General features: G+C 36.3%; 2 protein-coding genes across 2 annotated transcripts in view; one reads left to right on the top strand and one right to left on the bottom strand.

Moving 5' to 3' along the window:
- The first annotated feature begins 7711 nt into the window (after positions 1-7711).
- nat8l (N-acetyltransferase 8-like) lies at positions 7712-20114 on the top strand. The gene is made up of 3 exons (XM_051900686.1): positions 7712-8179; positions 9353-9517; positions 14570-20114. The coding sequence occupies exons 1-3, from the start codon at positions 7864-7866 to the stop codon at positions 14935-14937; spliced, it is 849 nt and encodes a 282-aa protein (XP_051756646.1). The 5' UTR covers positions 7712-7863; the 3' UTR covers positions 14938-20114.
- The window catches only part of LOC127515583 (DNA polymerase nu-like), a 48106-nt gene continuing 44860 nt past the window's right edge, over positions 18440-21685 (bottom strand). Inside the window, exon 14 of the mRNA XM_051899407.1 lies at positions 18440-21363. Coding sequence (XP_051755367.1) covers positions 21271-21363 — 93 coding nt within the window. The 3' untranslated portion in view covers positions 18440-21270. The remainder of the gene's footprint in view (positions 21364-21685) is intronic.

The raw sequence follows: 21685 nt of genomic DNA, 5'->3' as shown, positions 1-21685 counted from the left end.
CTTTTTGTTGGCTACTGTATGATGAACAGCTTGTGCTTTTTCACCATTTTAAGTTGCTTTGGATAAAGTCTGCAGCTAAATGATTACATGTAAACCACCCAAAACTGACCCTTGACCAGAAACACTTAATATTTTCATGCCTCTTTTGCTTTTTCTAACCTTATAAAACCCCTCAGAAAAAAAATCTGATATTTAAAGCAAGCGACACAAAAATGTCACATTGGTTCAGTTATGGGGATAGGAGGACCTCACCTGACCCATGCGGTTCTGGGTGAACACCATTCATGGTGATGTGCAGTGTTGGGTAAATTACTCAAAAAAAAGTAATCCACAACAAATTACAAATTACTACATTAAAATTGTAATTTGATTACATTACTGATTACTGCATGTAAAAAGTAATCAGATTACTAATTACTTTACATTCAAGTTACTTTGAAAACCTATAAAACCTACAAAAATAAACCACAAAGTGAAACTCATAGTTCTTTCTGTAATTTAAAATTGACTGAAAAATATTACAGAAGTATGAAAACAGCAACTTGACTTAAAGTTCCAATGCACTACTAGAACTTAAACTTAACATTCTTAGAACCTGCCTAACAATGAAAACTGTAGTCTCTTTAAATTTGTCTGTACAGTATGTCTTATCTACAACATTCCTTGCTGTATGTAGCATGTGTGTGCTAACTTAACTGTTTATATTTGTATGTAACTGCATTAAAGACAGGAAAAATTGCCTTAAATTGAAAACATTTCTAATAACATTTGAAAACAGTATTGAACAGTATTGTTCAGAAGTTACCTTCCCTCCCGATCATGAACAAAAATCCAGTCTAGCTTGTTTAGGTGAGGTTGTACTGTTCTCGTTTTGGACGCGGGTATCCTCCTTGGCAATGAGTTTTGTTGTAGAATGCTTTCTGTTTAAGTGCTTCAACAAATTGCTGGTCGAGTTAACAGCGGTAGAAAGTTCGTTAGAAATTGCGCACAGTTTGCATTTAACAGTAATATTTTTGTTTTTACGCATAATGAAATCAAAATAATGTTTGTATTTCCACTTGAAGAAACAACCAGCACACTCATCTCCATCCATTTTAGCACGCGTTCTCCGGTGATTCATTAAAGCGCACGCTTGCTCATCAAATGATGCATCCGCGCCAAACGTGATTTCTTTTAGAAATGCATTTTACCTAATATTTTTTCCTTGTAATGCAAGTAACGTAATTTTATTGACATCAGTAACTGTAATCAAATTACATAAATTTAAAATGTAATGCGTGTGTTACATTACTGCGTTATCAGGAAAAGTAATTAGAATACAGTAACGCGTTACTTTGTAACGCATTTTACCCAACTCTGGTGATGTGTTTGCAGCTGACAGATCAGAGGACATGGCATCGCATTCAACCCATTAACACATGCTGGTTTCCTGCCAGTTCTCTCCCTCATTCTGCCACTTCCTCTAGCTCTGTTTTTATGAGTTACTAGTAAAGCTGTGTGAGGTATATTAGTCCCCTTCTGTATCCTCTCTAATTTGCAGTACTTTTCATCATGTTACAATAATCACATTATTAGTGTGACATGATTACAAATTATATACATTAGTATACACTATATAATTATGAATTCATATAATTATGAATATACTAATTTTATAATAATTTAAATGACTGTTTATATAATGAAAATGTTTTTTGAAAACATAATTAACCAAGAGAAAGTGCAAGTCTGTATTACTGATAAAATATCAGTAATGTTGCATTTTTAAGAATGACATTATAAGTGTAAACAGACATTAGTGATCAGTCACATGAACAGCTGGAGGCAGAACATAAATGTATAATGCAAAAAGGTTTGCACATTATACAGGCTTGATAAGTTACATTAACTCCTTTTTGCATAGTTCAATTGGTCAATGATGGTACAGTAAAGAAGTATTTGAAATGAATTTAGTGACTTCTGTATTCATAATTGATAATTTATACCAAAATGCAGTAGTGTTTTTCTTTAATGTTTCTATTACCAGTAAATTCACTGCTAATGGAACTTTGGCAGAATAGAGTATTGTCAGTGATCAGGATTTAATTGGTAAAAATCTATCTTAGTCCCTTTACTTTGGACAGGTATTTCAAAATGTCATTTAGAAACAAACAGCTAAACAGTCTTTTCTCTCTCCATGTCAGTCAACACTTTGTGAGGAATGACATTTAAAACAGGACAAACATATCTAAAATGACTGTTAAGCTACATACCACATCAAACACCTTGACCAACTACATTTTATGTAAAACAGCAATCAGGAAACCTAGAACATTCTTTTTCCATCATGTATCAACAGAAAAACCAAGTGAAATACTATATACTACATAAATAAAATCTTAAATGTAAGATTATCTTTTATATATAAAATCTTATATCACAATATGAGTAATTTTATATTTTGTATTTTATTTCATAATTAAAGTTTTCTTTTACTTAAGCTAGTTCTTTTATATATATATATATATATATATATATATTTGTTTTTATATATATATATATAATAGAACTAGCTTAAGTAAAAGAAAACTCTCAAGCTTACTGAAGACAACTAACTACACAGTGATAAAATAAGACCAAAGAAACTAATCACAAGCAATAGGACAAAAATAGAATAGAACAGCAAAGACACGAATGAAATAGACCTACATGAAAAACTTCAAGCACTAGAAATAAGAACTACATAAATACTAAATATATTACATAAATGATATAAAGTAATTAAATGTACAAAAACACAGCATAGTCTTCACTGTGTAAATTAAATATACATTTATTCTTATTAAAGTTACAAAAGGGATTCAGTCAAGAGCAGTGAGCAATTGTCTGTCTTTTGTTGTTTGATTAACATTAATGACAGATGATGGCAGGTTTTTTTAGGTTGCTGTCACTTTAAGATAAATTTCACTGATCTAATATACTGATACACATGCGCTTTCTTTCTCAACATAAATGACTGTGTTTACAAGGATACTTGCAAAGACGGAAATTCTGATACATAATTGTGGGTAATTGACCGTTAAAGCCCAGGCGCCAAAAAGAACTAGTATTTACTATTTGCGTGCTGTATGAGCGGCTTTATGTGTGCGCGTTTCAGGTGTTGGCCTTCAGAAACCGTCTCTCAGACAGGGTGCGCAGCCTATATACTAAACACAGTTTGAAAGTAGGATTTTTTTTTCATTAATTGATTTAGACTTTTATAACGTTACAAAAGATTTCTATTTCAAATAAATGCTGTTCTTTTGAACTTTCTATTCATCAAAGAAACCTGAAAAAAGTGTATCACAGTTTCCACAAAAATACTGAGCAGCACAACTGTTTTCAACAGTGATAATAATAAGAAATGTTTCTTGAGCACCAAATCAGCATATTGGAATGATTTCTGAAGGATCATGTGACACTGAAGACTGGAGTAATGATGCTGAAAGATGCCATCACAGGAATACATTTAAATTACATTTTAAAAATAGAAATGTTATTTTAAATTATTATTATTTATTTTCCCCTGTTGTTAATATTTTATTAATGTTTCACAGTATTACTGTTTTTATTGTATATTTTTAAATAAATGCAGCCATAGTGAGCAGAAGAGACTTCTTTCGAAAAACATCTTACCAACCCCAGAAAGTGAGAAAAATGTCTGACTTTCAACAGTGTTAGGTGTACTGTATGTACTATATATACACCTACTACTGTTGAAAGCAAAATAAAAGAATGTGATGACAGCCATTGTCAAAATGTCCGATCTTTTAGACTAGAGCTCTTTTGTTGTTTTTTGCTCATTCTCACTTGCCACAGTATATGAAACGCAAAATTCATTTCTTACTTGAAAGTAAAAAAGCCCTAGAACTACTTAACCATTGACCCATGACTTGTTTTTGCTGAAACGAGTAAAGTTGAGCAATGCTAATCCTATACACCCAGTAGAAAATGAGGAGTGTTAATCATAGACCCACTGACCCAGTAGCATAGCCAATTCTGGATCACAAACTAATGCACGTGCACAAACGCACGCACACACGCCCATTCATGGGGGGCCTTGGCCATCAGTCATTATAACAATCACTGGGAACAAAGCAGCAAGATTACTCACTCATGCATGAGGATAGCTCTCTAATATTTTTGTTATTTTAAAGTCCTAATTTCACAAAGTCACACAATGCAACTTTTAGAAGAATTGGCAATCAGTTAATTGGTTAATTATTAGTTAAACATATTTAAAGAAATAAAAATAAAATAAAAAGGACTTTGTTTAAATACAGGCATAAATAGTGAATTTACAATACACAGACTAGGCTTAAAGAGAACTGACCTCAGCTCAGTTCTCTAATGAGTCTCAAATGCTTATTACCTAAGAATATTGATTAGCTCTCTTGGGATTAAATCTCTTGGGATATTCCTCAAAGTGGCACCCACATCAGGTTCTATAGTAGTAAGAGAGGAACAGATTTATTGGATACAGAAACTAAATTAATAAAATGATCTGCTGTGACCAGTAAGTATCTTGGAAACCCCAGAACCTTGCCACACAAACACACATGCTAGTAATCACAAACTCTGAGCATCTGAAAGGTCAAGGGTTACTGCAAAATGGAGGACACACTATAAGCAGGTTTTGTGCTGTCTGACATTTGGGGTCACCATTTCCCTCTGGGCTGCTGAGGTCAAAGGTCAAGTTAAATAATAAGGACAATGGAAGGAGAAACAAGTGACCTCATGTACTCTGATCAAATTCAACCACTTTTTAGAAGTAGATTTGTTGAGTTAGTTAATTAAAGGGTTAGTTAACCCAAAAATGAAAATTCTGTCATTAATTACTCACTCTCATGTCGTTCCAAACCCGTAAGACCCTCATTCATCTTTGGAACACAAATTAAGATATTTTTGATGAAATCTGAGAGGTATATGATTCGTCTAGATGGCAATATAATCACCACTTTCAAGGTCCAGAAAGGTACTAAAGACATAATTGAAAAACAGTTGACGTGACTGCAGTGGTTCAACCTTAATTTTATGAAGCGACGAGAATACTTTTTGTGTGCAAAAACAAAACAATAATAAAGACTGTATTCAACAATCTCTTCTGTGTTATTCTCATATGTTGTTTACGTCCAGTGCTTCCAGGTTCTACGTCAGAATGCCGACTCATTATTGGCCGGCTCCTGCGTCAGCATCACATGCATGAATCATGCTGCTCACGTGTGCAGCTTTGGCCAATAATTACTCACTCTCATGTCGTTCCAAACCCGTAAGACCCTCATTCATCTTTGGAACACAAATTAAGATATTTTTGATGAAATCTGAGAGGTATATGATTCGTCTAGACGGCAATATAATCACCACTTTCAAGGTCCAGAAAGGTACTAAAGACATAGTTCAAAAACAGTTGACGTGACTGCAGTGGTTCAACCTTAATTTTATGAAGCGACGAGAATACTTTTTGTGCGCAAAAACAAAACAATAATAAAGACTTTATTCAACAATCTCTTCTGTGTTATTCTCATATGTTGTTTACGTCCAGTGCTTCCAGGTTCTATGTCAGAATGCCGACTCATTATTGGCTGGCTCCTGCGTCAGCATCACATGCATGAATCATGCTGCTCACGTGTGCAGCTTTGGCCAATACCGAACCGTCATTCAGACGTAAACACGGAAGCCTTCACTTTGCTTACTACGTAAGGGTAATGACAGGGAAGAGGAGAGATTGTTGAATAAAGTCGTTATTTATGTTTAGTTTTTGCGCACAAAAAGTATTCTTGTCGCTTCATAAAATTAAGATTGAACCACTGCAGTCACGTCGACTGTTTTAACTATGTCTTTAGTACCTTTCTGGACCTTGAAAGTGGTGATTATATTGCTATCTATGGACGAGTCATATACCTCTCGGATTTAATCAAAAATATCTTAATTTGTGTTCCGAAGATGAACGAAGGTCTTATGGGTGTAGAATGACAGGGGTGAGTAATTAATGACTCAAAGAATACACAAGAACACAGCTTTCTTCTGCGCAAACATTCCTTCTAACAAATATTATACTATAATATACTTATACTTTATTTATAAGTATTATGATATTTATTATGATAATACCTCTTCAAACTGACAAGAATGCTGCTCATTGCTCGAGACTCACTAGTTACTTTCTGCATGACGCACGCATGCCCGTTGGCACCACCAGTCTGCCCGCGTGCACGCAGATGCTGATGCTGAGAAGACCGCATCTTCAATAGAGCTATACTCGCGCTTCCTAATTTTTTTTTAATTGTTGAGGAACGTCGCTTTCGTATTAGGGCGCATGTAAGACATACCTGCTCAGACATTTAGAAAAAAAGAAGACTCTTTTCGTTTGGGAGGGGGAGGGGCTGGGGAAGAAGAAAGGGCGGGGGACGATCCAGTCTAAACTAGTTCTGTACAATACGGCTGGAATGCGACCTTATTCAAATTGAGGCGATTTCTTCAGGGCATCAGTTACTAGTTATAACTAGATACAGACGTAAACCAGACATAGCTTAAGTTTTTATGTTTATTCTTGTGATAGAAATTAGGACATGAGAATAAAAGATAGCCTACATCGATCTGTAGTAGCTAAATAAGGGAATCCGGAAAAAAAAAAAAAAAAACATTTATTATCTTATGTTCACATAGGCTACTACTCTGAGAACTGATTTTATAACTTTATTTTATTATGTGATTTAACGTACCACGAACTTATACATTAAACAGACTTTATGCTGAACGTCAAACTGACAGCGGTATCTTATGGACTAAGGTATCTAACTAGTTAATTTATTTGTTAGCGTTTTATTCCATTTTAATACCCGAATGTTAGTGAGAAGAAGAATAATAATAAAAAAAAACTTTTAGATATCAGTCTGCATTTGCGATGGACGTAGGTTATGCTCATCTTTTATTTCTAAGGCATCTTGATTAAAACAGCTCAATACTTGGAGAAAAAAAAGAAAAAAAAAAAAAGCACAAAAGACCAGGACCGCGGAAGCGATGCGACTTGTTTTACGGAATACGGAAGTTTGTTGCGCACACTGATGTATATAATCTACTGTACGCTACTGTAAATAAGCACAAAACACACTACTGCTCATATTCATAAGAGACTTTGAGAAAACAAAGTCGCTTACAATAAGCGGACACAAGTCACGACCACACTTATCTGGGGTCCCAAGAAGAAAGGGGTGGGCTGGATGAACGTAAACCAAAGCGTAGCATTGCAGTGCAGTAAAAGTGTCACTTTCTCACACACTCGTAAGCTGTCCAGCGCACGTTAGTAAAATGCCAGTGGGTGAAACCCGTCAACATCTGCACACGCATTGTAAAATGTGCAGGTCTGGTATATCGTTGATGTATGCAGACTGATGTTGCGCAGCATCGTCGTGACGTTGCTGATACTGCAATCACACGCGGGGTTCATGGCGCTCCAGAGCGCATCACATGAAGCCATCGGTTCACTCTCCCCCCAAAACACAAACATGTGAGGAATTTCGCCGGTCTACTGACGGGGGCAAAAATACGGTGTTTCAAAAAAGACACGTTACGGTGTGTCTTTTGTACTTTCACCTCCCACCGCCGTGATGTGGCACGGCGCCGCATCCAATCAGCGAGATGAGGAGAACACCCACACCCCAGAATCTGAATGCGGCTTTGGCGCATTATAAATACCACTTGTGATGCACCGGCAAGTCTTGGTCGTGAGGAAGCTCAGGGTTGCAGTAGTACATCAGTCTTTTTTCTTTCCATAACAAAGAAGACCATCATCCATCTTTTATTTTTTTGCTTCTCCCCAATTTCAGTTTATTTCAGGCCAGTTGCATGCATTGTTCGTCTCCCAAAATGGTTTGCGAGACTAAAATCGTTGCAGACGAACACGAGGCCATAGCTGGGACCAAAAAAGATTCAATTATAGTTTCCTCCTCGCAAATGTGGACGTCTTCTTCGCCTTCTCCCAGTGCGCTCGAGAGTAAGGTTGAAAAACGGAACCAGGTTTTTATTCGCGAATTTGAACGCTCGGACCATGAGGAGGTGCGCCGGATCTTCAACGAGGGAATCATGGAGCGGATACCTAATTCGGCATTTCGGGGTCTAAAACAGCAAACTAGAACCCAAATTATCTATGCCTTTCTCACAGGTATGTGACCAAAATTGGGGAATAAGATGAGCGTATCGCTTTCTTCATTGTTCCTCTGCAACATGTGAAAATAAGCTCTGAGCTGTTTGAGTTCATATGTAAGTATATTAATTATGTTAAAATGAAAAGAATCTAACTAAAATGATGAGCCCAATTAATTCATACATTTATGTTCAAAACGATGAAGCTAACGGTTTTTTCAACGCACGTGATCTTAAATCTTTTTTTTTTTTGTTAAAAAAAATCCCAGTTTATACCAGTAAAGGAGTCACAAAGACAGCAGCAGTTCAGAGCATGCGGCATGCGTTACCGGTGAATGTGTGTGCGCGTGCCGAATGAATGAATGAATCCCGCGCGAGCTCACTACGTTCTCCACATACGTCTCATGTTAGTGCACGAAGTTGTGTTTGTTGCCTGTTTAGGTCTATGACGTTTCATTTACAGATAATTGGAAACTATTAATAATACGTATAATATTTAAATGATTTATTTCCTTTTCTTGTTTACTAATGATTTTCAATGGTTTTCAACTACAGGCGGTGTAAGTGAGCATCGTGGTGATCTGGCTAAACATCAACCTTTTTGTACCTTTATGCTACATTGAAAAATTATTCACAACCCTACAGCTGAATTGAAGGTTTTTTTTTTTTTTAAAACGAGGTCCATAGACTTGCATAGTAAATATGCTCAGAGAATGTGCTGCATCACGGTACACCTACATCAACGGTTACCTCGGATAAATTCACCATAATGGCTAATTTTAAGTGTTCTTTAGAATAGCAAAAACGTTGTAAACGCATTTTATAGTTTGTTAAGAGTTGAAAACACGTCTGTGTTGACGGTAAACAGTGCGGAGTTGTACTCAAGGGCGCCACCCTGTGCCAACAGCCTCAACATACACATACTCAGATTTTCTTGAGTTTAATTACATCCATGAAGACCCTGTTATTGTGCCCCCCATTGACCATTAAAATTCCAAGCCGTACATATGGGTAAAATGAACTTAATACTTTTTTTAAATTACAGGACATTGTATAACTAGTCTGTTTTCGATCAGGGTTTCTCCTAAATGTGTATACATTTGATGTCTGTTTGTCTCTCCTCTGCCAAAAATCAAACATTTGATTCTCTTTTCTGACAGGTGTCGTTTATTTTTCTTCCATTTCTCCATAGTAATGTGCTATGTTATGACCAAATCCTTCACACTGACCTTCTGCGCACCGTTTATTCTAATGGGTGCACGTTATTACTACAGCAGAAAAGTCATTCTCAACTACCTGGACTGCGCTCTGCACACTGATATGGCTGACATTGAGGCATATTACATGAAACCCACAGGTAAGGGGTAATTTCACGCACATAAACATTGACACAAAATTATCATCACAAGTAGGTTTTCAACGTTTTGCTATATTTGTGAGGACATTTTGAAAGATTTGGCTCTCATAAGTATAGCCAAACCTGTACACACACATACTGTTCAAAAGTTTGGGGTCAGTAAGATTTTTTTAAGTTTTTGAAAACGTCTCTTATTCTCAACAAGGCTGTATTTATTCTTTTGGCACTTTTATTTTCTAAAGCACGTTTAAAACAGCCACTGCTGACCATTTTTGTTTAAACTGTAATACATTTTTTTTTTTTTTTTTTTTACATTTTTTTCAGGATTTTTTGATGAATAGAAAGTACAAAAGAGCAGCATTTATATAAATTAGTTTTTGGTAACACGTTTTAATGTCACTTTTGATCAATTTAGGTGTCCTTACCAAATAAAACTATTAATTTCTTAAAAAAAAAAGCTTGCTGACAAACTTTTGAATGTTACTGTATGCACTTAATGTTTGTCTGGAGATTTTGTGGCCTATAAGCAGTTCATTATATTGATGAAGTCAATGACGTCTAATATATAAAAAAGTCACTATATATTTATATATAAAATATGATATAAATATGTCTACATCAAATAGCATCTGGGCATTTGATAGTGAATATAATTATGCTGATCTAATAACATGCTTAGGCACAAATTCTTGTACTGAATATATTAAATATATATTATAAATAGTTTAATGTATGGACTTCAACAAATACTTTCAGGATCAGTACCTGTGAAATTGATAGTAAATACTGCACTTTAAAAGTCCAAGATGGGCTGAATATCTGATGTGTAGCTTTAACGTTGAAGACTCATGAAATATGCAGAAAGTCTCTCTCAGTACTTCTCTTGAGGATAACTGTTCATGAGTCATGTGGGCCTATTGATTGAAGGCAGGAAAAATGCTGATACAAATTGTATTGCGGCAAACTCACCCCCCAATTTTACCCAATTTTAAGCACAGAGAGAACAAACTTAGAGTTTAGTGATAACCACAACAAACCTTTCAGGTGGATAAAATTGCAGTAGAACCTGTACAGTTAAAGAATCTGATTGTGCATATAACTGTGATACAGTAGTAAACTTACCAATAAATAATGCCAATATTAATAAAAGTACAGTACCTAGTATCTCTTGCAGGTAGAAACTGTTCGTTCAAATGCCATACCAAACAGCCAGATGCTGGCAATCAGAATGCTCTCTGCAATGCATCGCTAGAAGTTTGCCAGGTTCTCTTTTACATGGCTAATGTGCATCTAGAACTGTGCATGGTGTCTGTTTTCGCACACTACTGACTTACGATGAGTCATGCAGATCTGCTCGGTCATCGGACACTATTAGAAATACATACCAATACATAAAAAGTATACACAAAATTGCTCACAAATAGAGACCTGTTAGAGATAAAGATAAAGAACACAAACATATTAAGCAGCGCAACAGTTTACAACATTGATAATACTAAGAAATGTTTCTTAAGCACCAAATCAGCATATTAGAATGATTTCTGAAAGATCATGTGACTTAAGACTTGCTGAAAATTCAGCTTTGCCATCATGGGAATAAATTACATTTTAAAATATATTAAAATAGAAAAGACTTATTTTAAATTGTAAAAATATTTCATAATATTATGTTTTTTTGTTTTTACTGTATTTTGATCAAACAATGCAGCCTTGGTGAACATAAGAGACTTCCAAAACATCTAATCAATAATTTTTTTTCAGGATTCTTTGATGAATATAAAGTTTAAAATAACATTTATTTAAAATAGAAATCTTTTTTAAACTTTATAAATGTCTTTACTGTTACTTTATCAATTTAATGCATCCTTGCTGAATTAAAGTTCATTTCTTTATAAATAGAAATAGTTGTCAGTCCTTAGTGCAGACAGTTTCTGTGCACACAGGCTTCTTATTTAGTCATGCAGGAGTGAAGTGAAAGAGAGGATTGAAAACTAGAGTCAGGAAATGGGGGACGGTGTGAATCAAAGCCCCGCTGTGAGTATGTGTGGTAGTTTTGTTTAGTGGCAGCATGCAGACAAAGGATTCTCCCAAGGGATTTTCTCTCTTGCTATGCAAATGTGGAATCCTACATCTAAGGAGGGAATGGTAAAGAATATATGGGTTATCTGCCAGGGTGTTGTTTCTTTAATGCACTCAACATCTATTTGGAGTGGCTTTTATTATTAAAGGGACAGGGTTTTTGTCAGATACTTAAAACATAAGGAATACCCTATAATATACAGAACCATAGCGATATACATGAAATGAAGACTAATTTGGTCAGGAAGACACTTCTTTAATATGTGGAAAATACACAAACAGATCTGTTATGCTCCCCAGTAGTCATTAATGATGACATGGAATGGCATTTGTGACATTTAATTTCCTTAACGTGATGTAAAATTGCATATTCAGCAGGAAATGATGTGAAGCAGGACTTGCAGGATTTGATTGGATCATAAAAAGTTGTTCAGTATTTTTGACTAATGTTATTTTTCTCCATTTGAATGGTACATAGACACACACACACACACACACACACAAAGGAAGCAGTTATCAGACAGCTGGGGGGGGGGGGGGGTGCAAATGTGTGTGTGTGCGTAGTAAAACTAATGAGTGTACAGCAGGACGTTCAGTCCCACAGTGATTAATAGCGCTCCTCAGCCCTGAAGCTAATGCTGTCATGACACACACACACCGCTCTGCGTGATACAGCAATATGTCGCAACAGGGCACAATGAGTAGACGATATCCTATGTGCTACAATCTTTCTGTTGAAAGATTACAACTACTTATACATGAACATTATACTTGCAGTATTTGATATAATGTTGTGATTCTATTTAACGCTCAGCTGATTCTCTTTATGACACTTTTCTGCAGAGTACGGTGAGAGATTTCTTCTGTTTTTAGAAGATAGAACTGACTAGATGCTTAAGAACGTGTTGAACAGGGAAGGGTTAATCTTGTAAGACATACGAGAGTGTGTCAGAGAGGTCAATAGACCTCATGCCATAAACATGATTCTTAACAAAAAAAACAACAACAAAAAAACCACAATATTGAACCAATTATTAGCATGCATGATAAAAGACAACATCAATTCATTTAAAACGCATTCATTCAGACTTACCTTTTCCTGCTATACTTCTTATGTATTGGAGAATCCAGAGCTCAGTCGCGTCCTTGTGTATTTGTAGTCTTTGCAGCTTCTATGGCACAGATGTGACAGTCCTGCCCCTCACCGTATTTATCTCCTTTCTCACTGCAACTCAGTAAGTAATTTAGTTATTTATAACAGAGCTGAGCCTCACAAGCATGACATAAAACACAATGTTTAAGATTAGAAATACCATAATCTGTGCTCCTCTGCTGTTCAAACAAGAATCTGACCTACAGCTGACTTACCCAACAGAAAAAAATGTGCACTTCATCCTGTAACTCCTAAAACACTTCCCAACCTCCTAAAGTAATGAAATTCTGAGCATTACTGACCAGTGTTGGGGGTAACGCATTACAAGTAACTTGAGTTATGTAATCAGATTACTTTTCCCAAGTAACTAGTAAAGTAACATATTGCTTTTAAATTTACAACAAAATAGTTACTTTTTCAAATAAGAAACGCAAGTTACTTTGTTTTCCCATGTTTTGACTGATAGCTCTCTTGTCCCATGTAGAGAGAATTCGAGAGTAAGTGCAGACGCATTGTGTGTAAACATGACGGATATTGCAGTTCTAGACTAAATGTGAGCATTTACTCATCTCACTTGCACAAAAAAGTATTCCTCAAAATTAATAAAAACAGTGAAATGCATTCTTAGAATATTGCAAAAAACCAGCAATAATTAAATATATTAAATTAAACAAACATACTTTATGTATTTAATCTCACTTTATTAACCAATGTCTTTGCTGCTGACCTTTGATGATCCAATTCAACAATACTAGCAAGCAAAAATGACATCACATAAACATCATATTTGTGATCAGCCTGAAACTTATTAATTTCACTTTTGGTGTGAAAGGTTCTGTAAATTTGCCAAAAATCTAACTTTGTTATTAAAAAAACAAGCCCAGCCCAGGTGAGAAAAAGTAACGCAAAAGTAATGTAACGTATTACTTTCCATAAAAAGTAACTAAGTAATGCAATTAGTTACTTTTTTAGGGAGTAACGCAATATTGTAATGCATTACTTTTAAAAGTAACTTTCCCCAACACTGTTACTGACACAATGTCATCAGTAGTGGTGTAATCAGCACTTGAGCATGTAAAAACAGGTTTTAATTACGTCAATCATGGGTCTCACAAATAGCTTTTAAACATTTTGATGGTGCACATTTTCATGACTTTTCCTTTGAAAAAACATTTTAAACAAATTACAACAGGCTTTCCAATGCATAATTATTAAAAGATTAGTAAGATATGTCAAAATTACAATGAATCAATCATAAATATGTCTCCCATGTTCATATTCTGTTAATAGCACACTTAGACATCTGTAATTCCGGGTAATTGGAAATGAAATGAACTGGCATGATCCATAAATACAGACACAGTGTGCTTACATGTGGTTTCACATTTCAGAACACAATTTGTAAGCTGCACTCACACTAATGCACATCGCTATACATCTCCAGGTGAACATAATTTTATTTTCAGAGCATATCATGATCATATGGGAAAAGTGTGCCAACCAAAAGCATAAAATATATATTTAAAAAGAGTTTAATTCTGCTTTGCTATTTCAGTGCAGCACATTAACTGAACATAAGCATAATCACTGCCTTATTCAAAGACAACTGAGTCATTAATTTTTAACAGTATATAATGTGAGATAAATAGATAGTCTAGAACTGAATGATTTGATTGGCTTGATGATTTAACAATGAGAGGTGTTGAAGAGCTGCACATACTATGATGAATACTAGATGCTAGATGCAGATTTTTACAAATAGCTGGCAAGGTTTACTCTAAAGACAAAACTGAATAACTTCTTTGTTTTGATTCCCACAGGCTCTTGTTTCTGGGTAGCAGTTTTGCAAGGCCAGGTGGTGGGCATCGTGGCAGCGCAAGGTCGAGAAGACGACAACACCTTGGAACTCCGTCGCATGTCTGTGGACTCTCGCTTCCGTGGAAAAGGCATCGCCAAGGCTCTGGGTCGACGTGTTCTAGAATTTGCCATGTTAAACAACTACTCGGCTGTGGTTCTGGGAACAACTGCAGTGAAGATGGCCGCCCACAAGCTGTACGAGTCTTTGGGTTTCCGGCGAGTGGGAGACACCGATGACCACACGCTGCCAGGAATGACCCGTTCACCGCTGGAGAGGCTCTTCTTCCAAATTCGCTACAGCCGGTACCGATTGCAGCTTCACGAAGAGTGAGAGACAGAGTTAACATGAGCGCAGAAGATAGAATATATAAGCGACAATGCCGGCAATGACCCTGAACCACCCACTGACCCGGTCCTCTTCTTCAACCTATTTATTTATGTTTGTTTTAAGTCATATCTGTTCCTACAACCTTTATTTTCATTCATTTTTATTCTTATTTTTATGCTCATTGTTTTTGAGGGGGTTTAGTGGAAAATTTCATTCCTTTGACCTTCATTTGACGTTTCTGCTCTTAGACTTTCTTTTCATGGTCATCTTGCCCTGAAACACCATGAACATATGAATAGCCCCAAAAGATTTGATCTTATTTGGATATAAATGTGAATTTGTTCGCAGTGACAGAGTCTCCCTTAAAACATAAATCAGCCAAGGCAGCTTAATTCTGCCTCTGACCTTTTTCCAATCCATCCTATTGGCCGATCCACAGAGTAGCACAGACCACTATTAACACAGTTCAGGAAGCAGTGGATGTAGGGAACTGGAGGGAAGGATGCAGTAAAGTTTGATCCACCTTCCTCCTGATGAAGTATGTTTGAACCTTGCAACAGCAGCAGTCTGGTGGAATCAAACAGTCCATCCAATTGTAACTTTTAGTCCAAAGCAAAGCACTAGCCGATGAACAAAAACAGCTAAAAATGTGGAATATTGTAAAGCCAGTAATTTATATCCTTAAGCACCCCTCGTTTAATAGGTTACAATAACAACTTTGCAACATAATCTTTATTTCCTAGTGCTGAACCACAGTATCAGCATTAACAAATGACCAGAAAAACATGAATGCTCTTTCATGTTAAAGAAAACTAAAGAAAAAAATGTTTCTCTACACTTCATTTGGCTGACACTAAAGGTGCAGTCAGGGAAATTCACGTTTACAAAAATCTAAATTCACTTGAAATCTGATTATATACTGTGATAATCTGAAATATCACACATACTGATTTTAGCACATATCTATTTGTGTACTGATTTGATGAAGCTTTAATAATGACTTTTGTATACTTTGTGGATAATTTCACCATTCAGGTTTGGGGAAAAATACCTACTACAAAATTGCTGAAATGTGGTCATGCTTCCCAGTCTGATATTGCTCCTCCGATGCAAAATCTAAAATACCAAAAAAGAAAAAACAAATGCCATCAGACTCTAAGTGTATTTAAATTAAACTTGGGTGGCATAAAGGCAGCAATATAATGATAAAACAAAAAATTTAACTGAGCACAAATATAAATTTGGATAAATATATAAAAAAGGGTTGTACAAGTATACAATATCTAATGCTTTATATTCTGCAACTACTCAATATGTATATGTAAAATGTTTGAAAACATACATATAAGACATACCCATAATCTCTCTCCGTCTCTATCCTCCTACCACAGTACCAGCAGAGGGAGAGATACAAACCACAACGAGCCTCATCTGTGACATAATGTTGTATAAAGTTAAGAAACTAAATGTGATTTAAAAATACATAGAAGTAACATGTAGTGCAAAAATCGAACATGAACATTGCCAGTTTTCCTTGACTTTAACCCCACCCCCATCCAAAAATCTGACTGCAACCCTGGGCCAGACCTCTCCCTCCTTTCTGTCCCCACCCCCCTCTCTGCATGCGCCACGGAGTCTTGTTGCGCTGCCCTTTTTCCCCATTCTAGCTTGTACTATCCCCATACTTCTGTGATGTCACAGTAGCGGTGTGGAGAGTTGTGGGCATGGCTTAGAATGTGAGATGGGCGGGGTCAACCAAACAAAAGGACTACCCACCAGCTTGCTGCTTCAATGACATCACAGCTGCCAATAGTAGAATGCAAGAGCAATGCAAGTATGTGGCATGCCTCTGTACCTGGTTTGTGCGTACGGTGCCTGCCCTGGAAAAGTATATTTAAAAATATGTAAAACAAGCTTCTTTTTTTAACTGAACATATAACAAATATGTGTGTTTCATTGTTCAAAGAAATTGTTGTTGCATGAAACGTCTTTGAATGAAAAACGAGCAAGAAAATACCATCTTTCACATGGCAAGTCTTAAAAGTGGAGCCGTTTCTTTTTGTTTTTCAATGGAATTTCAGTTTATTCTAAAATTCTTAAGAGTTATTGTCATCTTTAAGGATATTAAGAGATGTTCTTTTTCATCATTAAGAAGGCCTTGAAAATTATTTAACTGAATGCGCTGTTTTGATTACAGATAAGTTACGTGAAAGCAATTCTCTAGACACAACTTTGCCAGTTGTGCCACACGCGTGCCAGTCAAATTAGACACAGCATTCACCTGTCTCCCTTAAAATGGACTCATTAAATGGCCAGTTAAGCTGTATTTGAATGCACTAACATCCTTAAGAAGAAAGGGTAGTTTTATCAGATCTGTGATGGGATATTTAAACTATCAACATGAATTCCTGTGTAAACCCAAAGCAAACAGGCTACAGATCACACTTACCTGAGATCTTGTGAAATGTTTGCACTAAACTGTGAAAAGCCAAAACAATCAAACACATAAATGTAATGCAGTATGAAAATATATAAGGAGCATAAAGTTCAATCCCACATTAAGGATTTACCACAGCGCTGGCAGATGTGAATGTACACGGCAATCAGCAATGTATTATGTTAAGTTGAAGATCAAGATTTGAACAGTGTTTGATGTACTTGAGGTCTTTTGCTATGAGTGTTATTCTTCTGTAGTGCCACTGTCTTGAAAATCCTTAGCTTATTATTCTGAATGCAGTTAGCATGGGATTGGGAATTTCATGTATAAGGTGCATGTATTGTTGCCATATTGAAGAGAGCCTTATTGTAATGCTAAAATTGCAAGCAAGTGCAAGAACACCATGATCACTGCTTGTGTTCAACTAACCTGTTGAACAGTTCCTGATCATGCCACTAGTTTTGCACATGCTAAAACTTTTGCACATGCTAAAGGCTCAATTAAATTGGATTTATGTATACAGTACAGTTAGTGTCATATGTAGGTTTAGACTGGTGACTTGATTGGCTAGTGAATGTCTCTGAAAGTTGGAGCAGTGCTCAAGACAGCAGTCAAGATGTTACGAAAGAAAAAAGCTGGGGTTTTACCCAAGTCTCAAAAAAAAAAAAAAAAAAAAAAAAGAAAGAAAAAACAAACAAACCAACAACTTAAACCCCCCCCCCACCAACAACACAGAAATAAAGTGCATTCTTATACATTTATAGTGTTAGTTCGAAAGAACAGTTGATAAGGCATTCAGATTGATCTTAGTAACCTGCATGAAAAAAATGGCTGCTAAGAATGTTTCACTTTAACACAGGAGAAGGGAGTCAGTGAAGATCCACGATGGTAGATGGTCTTGCTTCATCAATGTCACCCTTCAGGTGATGCATGGAACAAGCCAAGATGCCAAAATGTGGAGCTGCTTCCTTCTCCTTTATTTTATTTTATTTTTTTTGGTTGAAAGCACTCCCTTAATGTGGCTTGAAGTGCTAAGGAGGTAGTGGCACTTGTAGCACAATTGTATGATTTTTTTTTTTTTTTTTTTTTAATAAGAGTTTGACTCGTGTGCTTATCTATGATCCACTACAATGTATCAACGGTATTTTTTAAGTTAAATTTGCCAAAGTTAAAGATGTTTGCTGCATTTCTTTATTTTGCCATTTGTCTTTAAGATGTTGCCACAACTCATCTTTGTAGAATTCATTTGGAAACCAAGCCTATGTGCCATTTTATCAGCAATAATGAAAAGTGTCACAGTCGGAAAAAAAACATAACCAGAACATGATCCATGAGATTATAAAAATGTTCAAATGCTGCATTGATGTTCAATCCCTCATACTTTACTGGTGACAGTCGCTAAGATGTTATTAGTATTGGCACAGCAACATCACCATGGGCAAGCCAAGGCCTGACAAAGTGTGAATGTGAATTTTCTTTTTTTTGTATATTCTCATTTTTTATATTTCCTTAATTCTAATTACAACTAACATGTTTACTTGCATCTTGAATCCTTCAAGTTTACGGTGGATTTTTATGTTGTACTGATACGAAGCCCACAAAAATAAGCGAGAAACCTTTGTGACTGGGTGATGTTGTGGGACTCTGAAAGTTGCATTAAGCTCTGAACCACAATTGTTTGGTCTTAAATATCCACTGTCTCCTGATTCACGAGGAGTGCAGTCTCCAACAATCTGTGACAGCAATCAAAGCAGAGAAATCAACACCACACAACCAATTTTACTAGTACGCACAGGTTCATATTAACAAAGCTTTATGATTTTTTTCTTGAAAACAATTAACCTTTTTTATTAACATTTTAATATATGTAAAGTTGTAAAGTGTAATTTACTGTAAATAGCATTTGGGGACATTTTGTGATCATTTTGTAACAGAAACTATATGAATATAATTAAGATGTTTACAAAAAATAAACAACAACAATAATACACTTTGGGAAACAACTGCAAACTGAGACAATTCTAACTATACAATCTGCTCACATTTGTGCCAGTCAGAGCAGCAAAAGCAACTTTCAGAGTCCCTGCATCCTCTTAACACTTATTAGGGGCTCTTAGAAGCTTTGCAAAGTGCCAGCGGGATACTAATTATTGTAAATTATGGTTAATTTATGGGTAAATCCCAGGAACTACTTTGGAAATGTATGGCACTAAAACAATTTCTCAAGTTGGCAGTAACACTTTAGAAATGCTCATGTTTACATCTGGTATAAGTTGACATTAGTTGCCCCATTTTGTCAGTGTGTTAAACACATTTCAGTCATTGGCTGCCTGTTACTATAGAAACAAGCCCATGCAAAGCACAGCAGGGAAATGATATGCAGCCATTCATGGGGGCGGGTCAGTAGCAACAAAATGGGACTGGTTTTAGTATGATAATGAGGGCTGGGCAGAATGGAGTTTGAGGAAAGAAAAGGGAGGTTTGAGGTTTTCAGCATGGTAAATCTGGCCTTGCTTTACTTGTTTGGTCGCAGTGATCACCTGGTTCTTTGAGTCTGAAATAACTGTACTGCCTGGGTTTTCTTTGGATTTTGTTTTATTCTGCTGTTTACGTTCCTACCTTTTCTCTTTTTCTTTCATTTTCTCGATACACAGGAACTTTGTAAAGATGTAAAGAAACGTTTTCCTGATTTATGAAAGAAAAGGTTGTACATACTGTATCAATTAAAGGAATGATGCATAAAGCTTGTGCACGTGTGTCTGAACTGAAGTTTCAAAAGCCATGCGAACAGATCAATGTACATTAAAAAATTACAAAGTCTGGTTAAATAAAGGCAATAGTATTTCCCTCTTATTATGGCATTAAGGTTGGAGATGTTATTTGACAGCAGTGGCCTTTGAAGAGACCTTTGATTTTAGCAAATGAAAAAGCCATAAAACAGTTCCTTGTCATAAGTGACATGGAAGGCTCAAATAATTTGTTCAAAACATGATCTCATTATTGACCCCTCATTACACAACCTAAAGGATCTTCTACGCCAAAGCTCAGTGAGTACTGAGCAATAATTATTGAGAGAGAACAAACAGATCGTGACCTAGCATGGCAAAATGTATCTACTCTCAGTGCCAGACCTTTAAGAATAGGCTTTCAGTGATATCATGACATTCAGAGAGGGTTACAGCCATCTGCGCTGTTACAGCCTTTGAAAATACAACAGCAACAAGCACAGAGACTGGAACATTTTTCAAGGGCGTGTTTGTATTGATAGGGGCATTACAAGGGGGCACAAGATCTGACGCCACAGACGGACACTGAAAATCTGGGTCAGTGTGTGTGTGTGGACTGTGTACCCATGAGACAGAGATTTAGAGAAAGGCCAGTGGGTGCTGCTAAACGAGTTGTGAGGTGCCGAGGAAACGGAAGAGATAAGATTAACGGGTTTATAATGGAGTGAGCGAGACTCACTAAATGAGGACTGAGTTTATTAATATTCATCAGGAGACAGACGTTCCATCACAGCAGCTGAGAAACAGATAGCAGCACCAGTAATACAGCTGAAATTAAGCCCATCCATGACAGAGGCTCATATTTATTTACTGAATATGTGAGTAGACAGATATATTGAAGAATATATGACAATATAACATGCATAAACACTGTAAATGAAAAAACAAAAAACAAAGATTTATTAACTACTTCTATTCTCGTGCAAAGAGATACTAGCCTCTGAACAGAGAGAAGAACAGAATAACAGTGAAAGGGAAGCCCCCCAAAATAGAAACTGGTACGATCCAGCCTGCTCCTACCGTTGCCCTCGGATACATCAGTGAGAAACAAGAATTGGGAACTGCAGCTGCCTGGTTACCATAGTAACGGGATGGCGAGGAAGAGCGGGAGACTCAGAAAGAAGTAGCTGTAGTGGTGCAGGGGAGGATCATCTCGCACATTGAGCCCCATGACCGTCCAGTGGACAGTGAGACTTTGAGGGGCACCTGAGAACAGAAAGAAATGGACTGCGATCACTAGATCCTCTATATCTTTTGATTTACATCTGCTGCATCGTTTAGTTTTATAGTAATTTAAAGCCAGGCTGTAGGAGGGAAGGCCATCTGGAAATGCAATTCAGCTTAATTAGGTTACCAATCAAACGCTGAGACTAGGGAATCGCCTTTATAGTGGACAAATCTGTTTGATAGTCTGTCTGATATGATTAAGGCTTCTATTAGAGCTATAAAATGTTTCTGAAGCAACAAGGAAGACATTGAATAGATCATAGCATGTTACTTTCTCTACATCCAGACGCTCTTCTTCATA

This window comes from Ctenopharyngodon idella, chromosome 7, assembly GCF_019924925.1.
Source record: "Ctenopharyngodon idella isolate HZGC_01 chromosome 7, HZGC01, whole genome shotgun sequence".
Taxonomy (NCBI): domain Eukaryota; kingdom Metazoa; phylum Chordata; class Actinopteri; order Cypriniformes; family Xenocyprididae; genus Ctenopharyngodon; species Ctenopharyngodon idella.
This window is presented reverse-complemented; position numbering and strand designations above follow the sequence as displayed.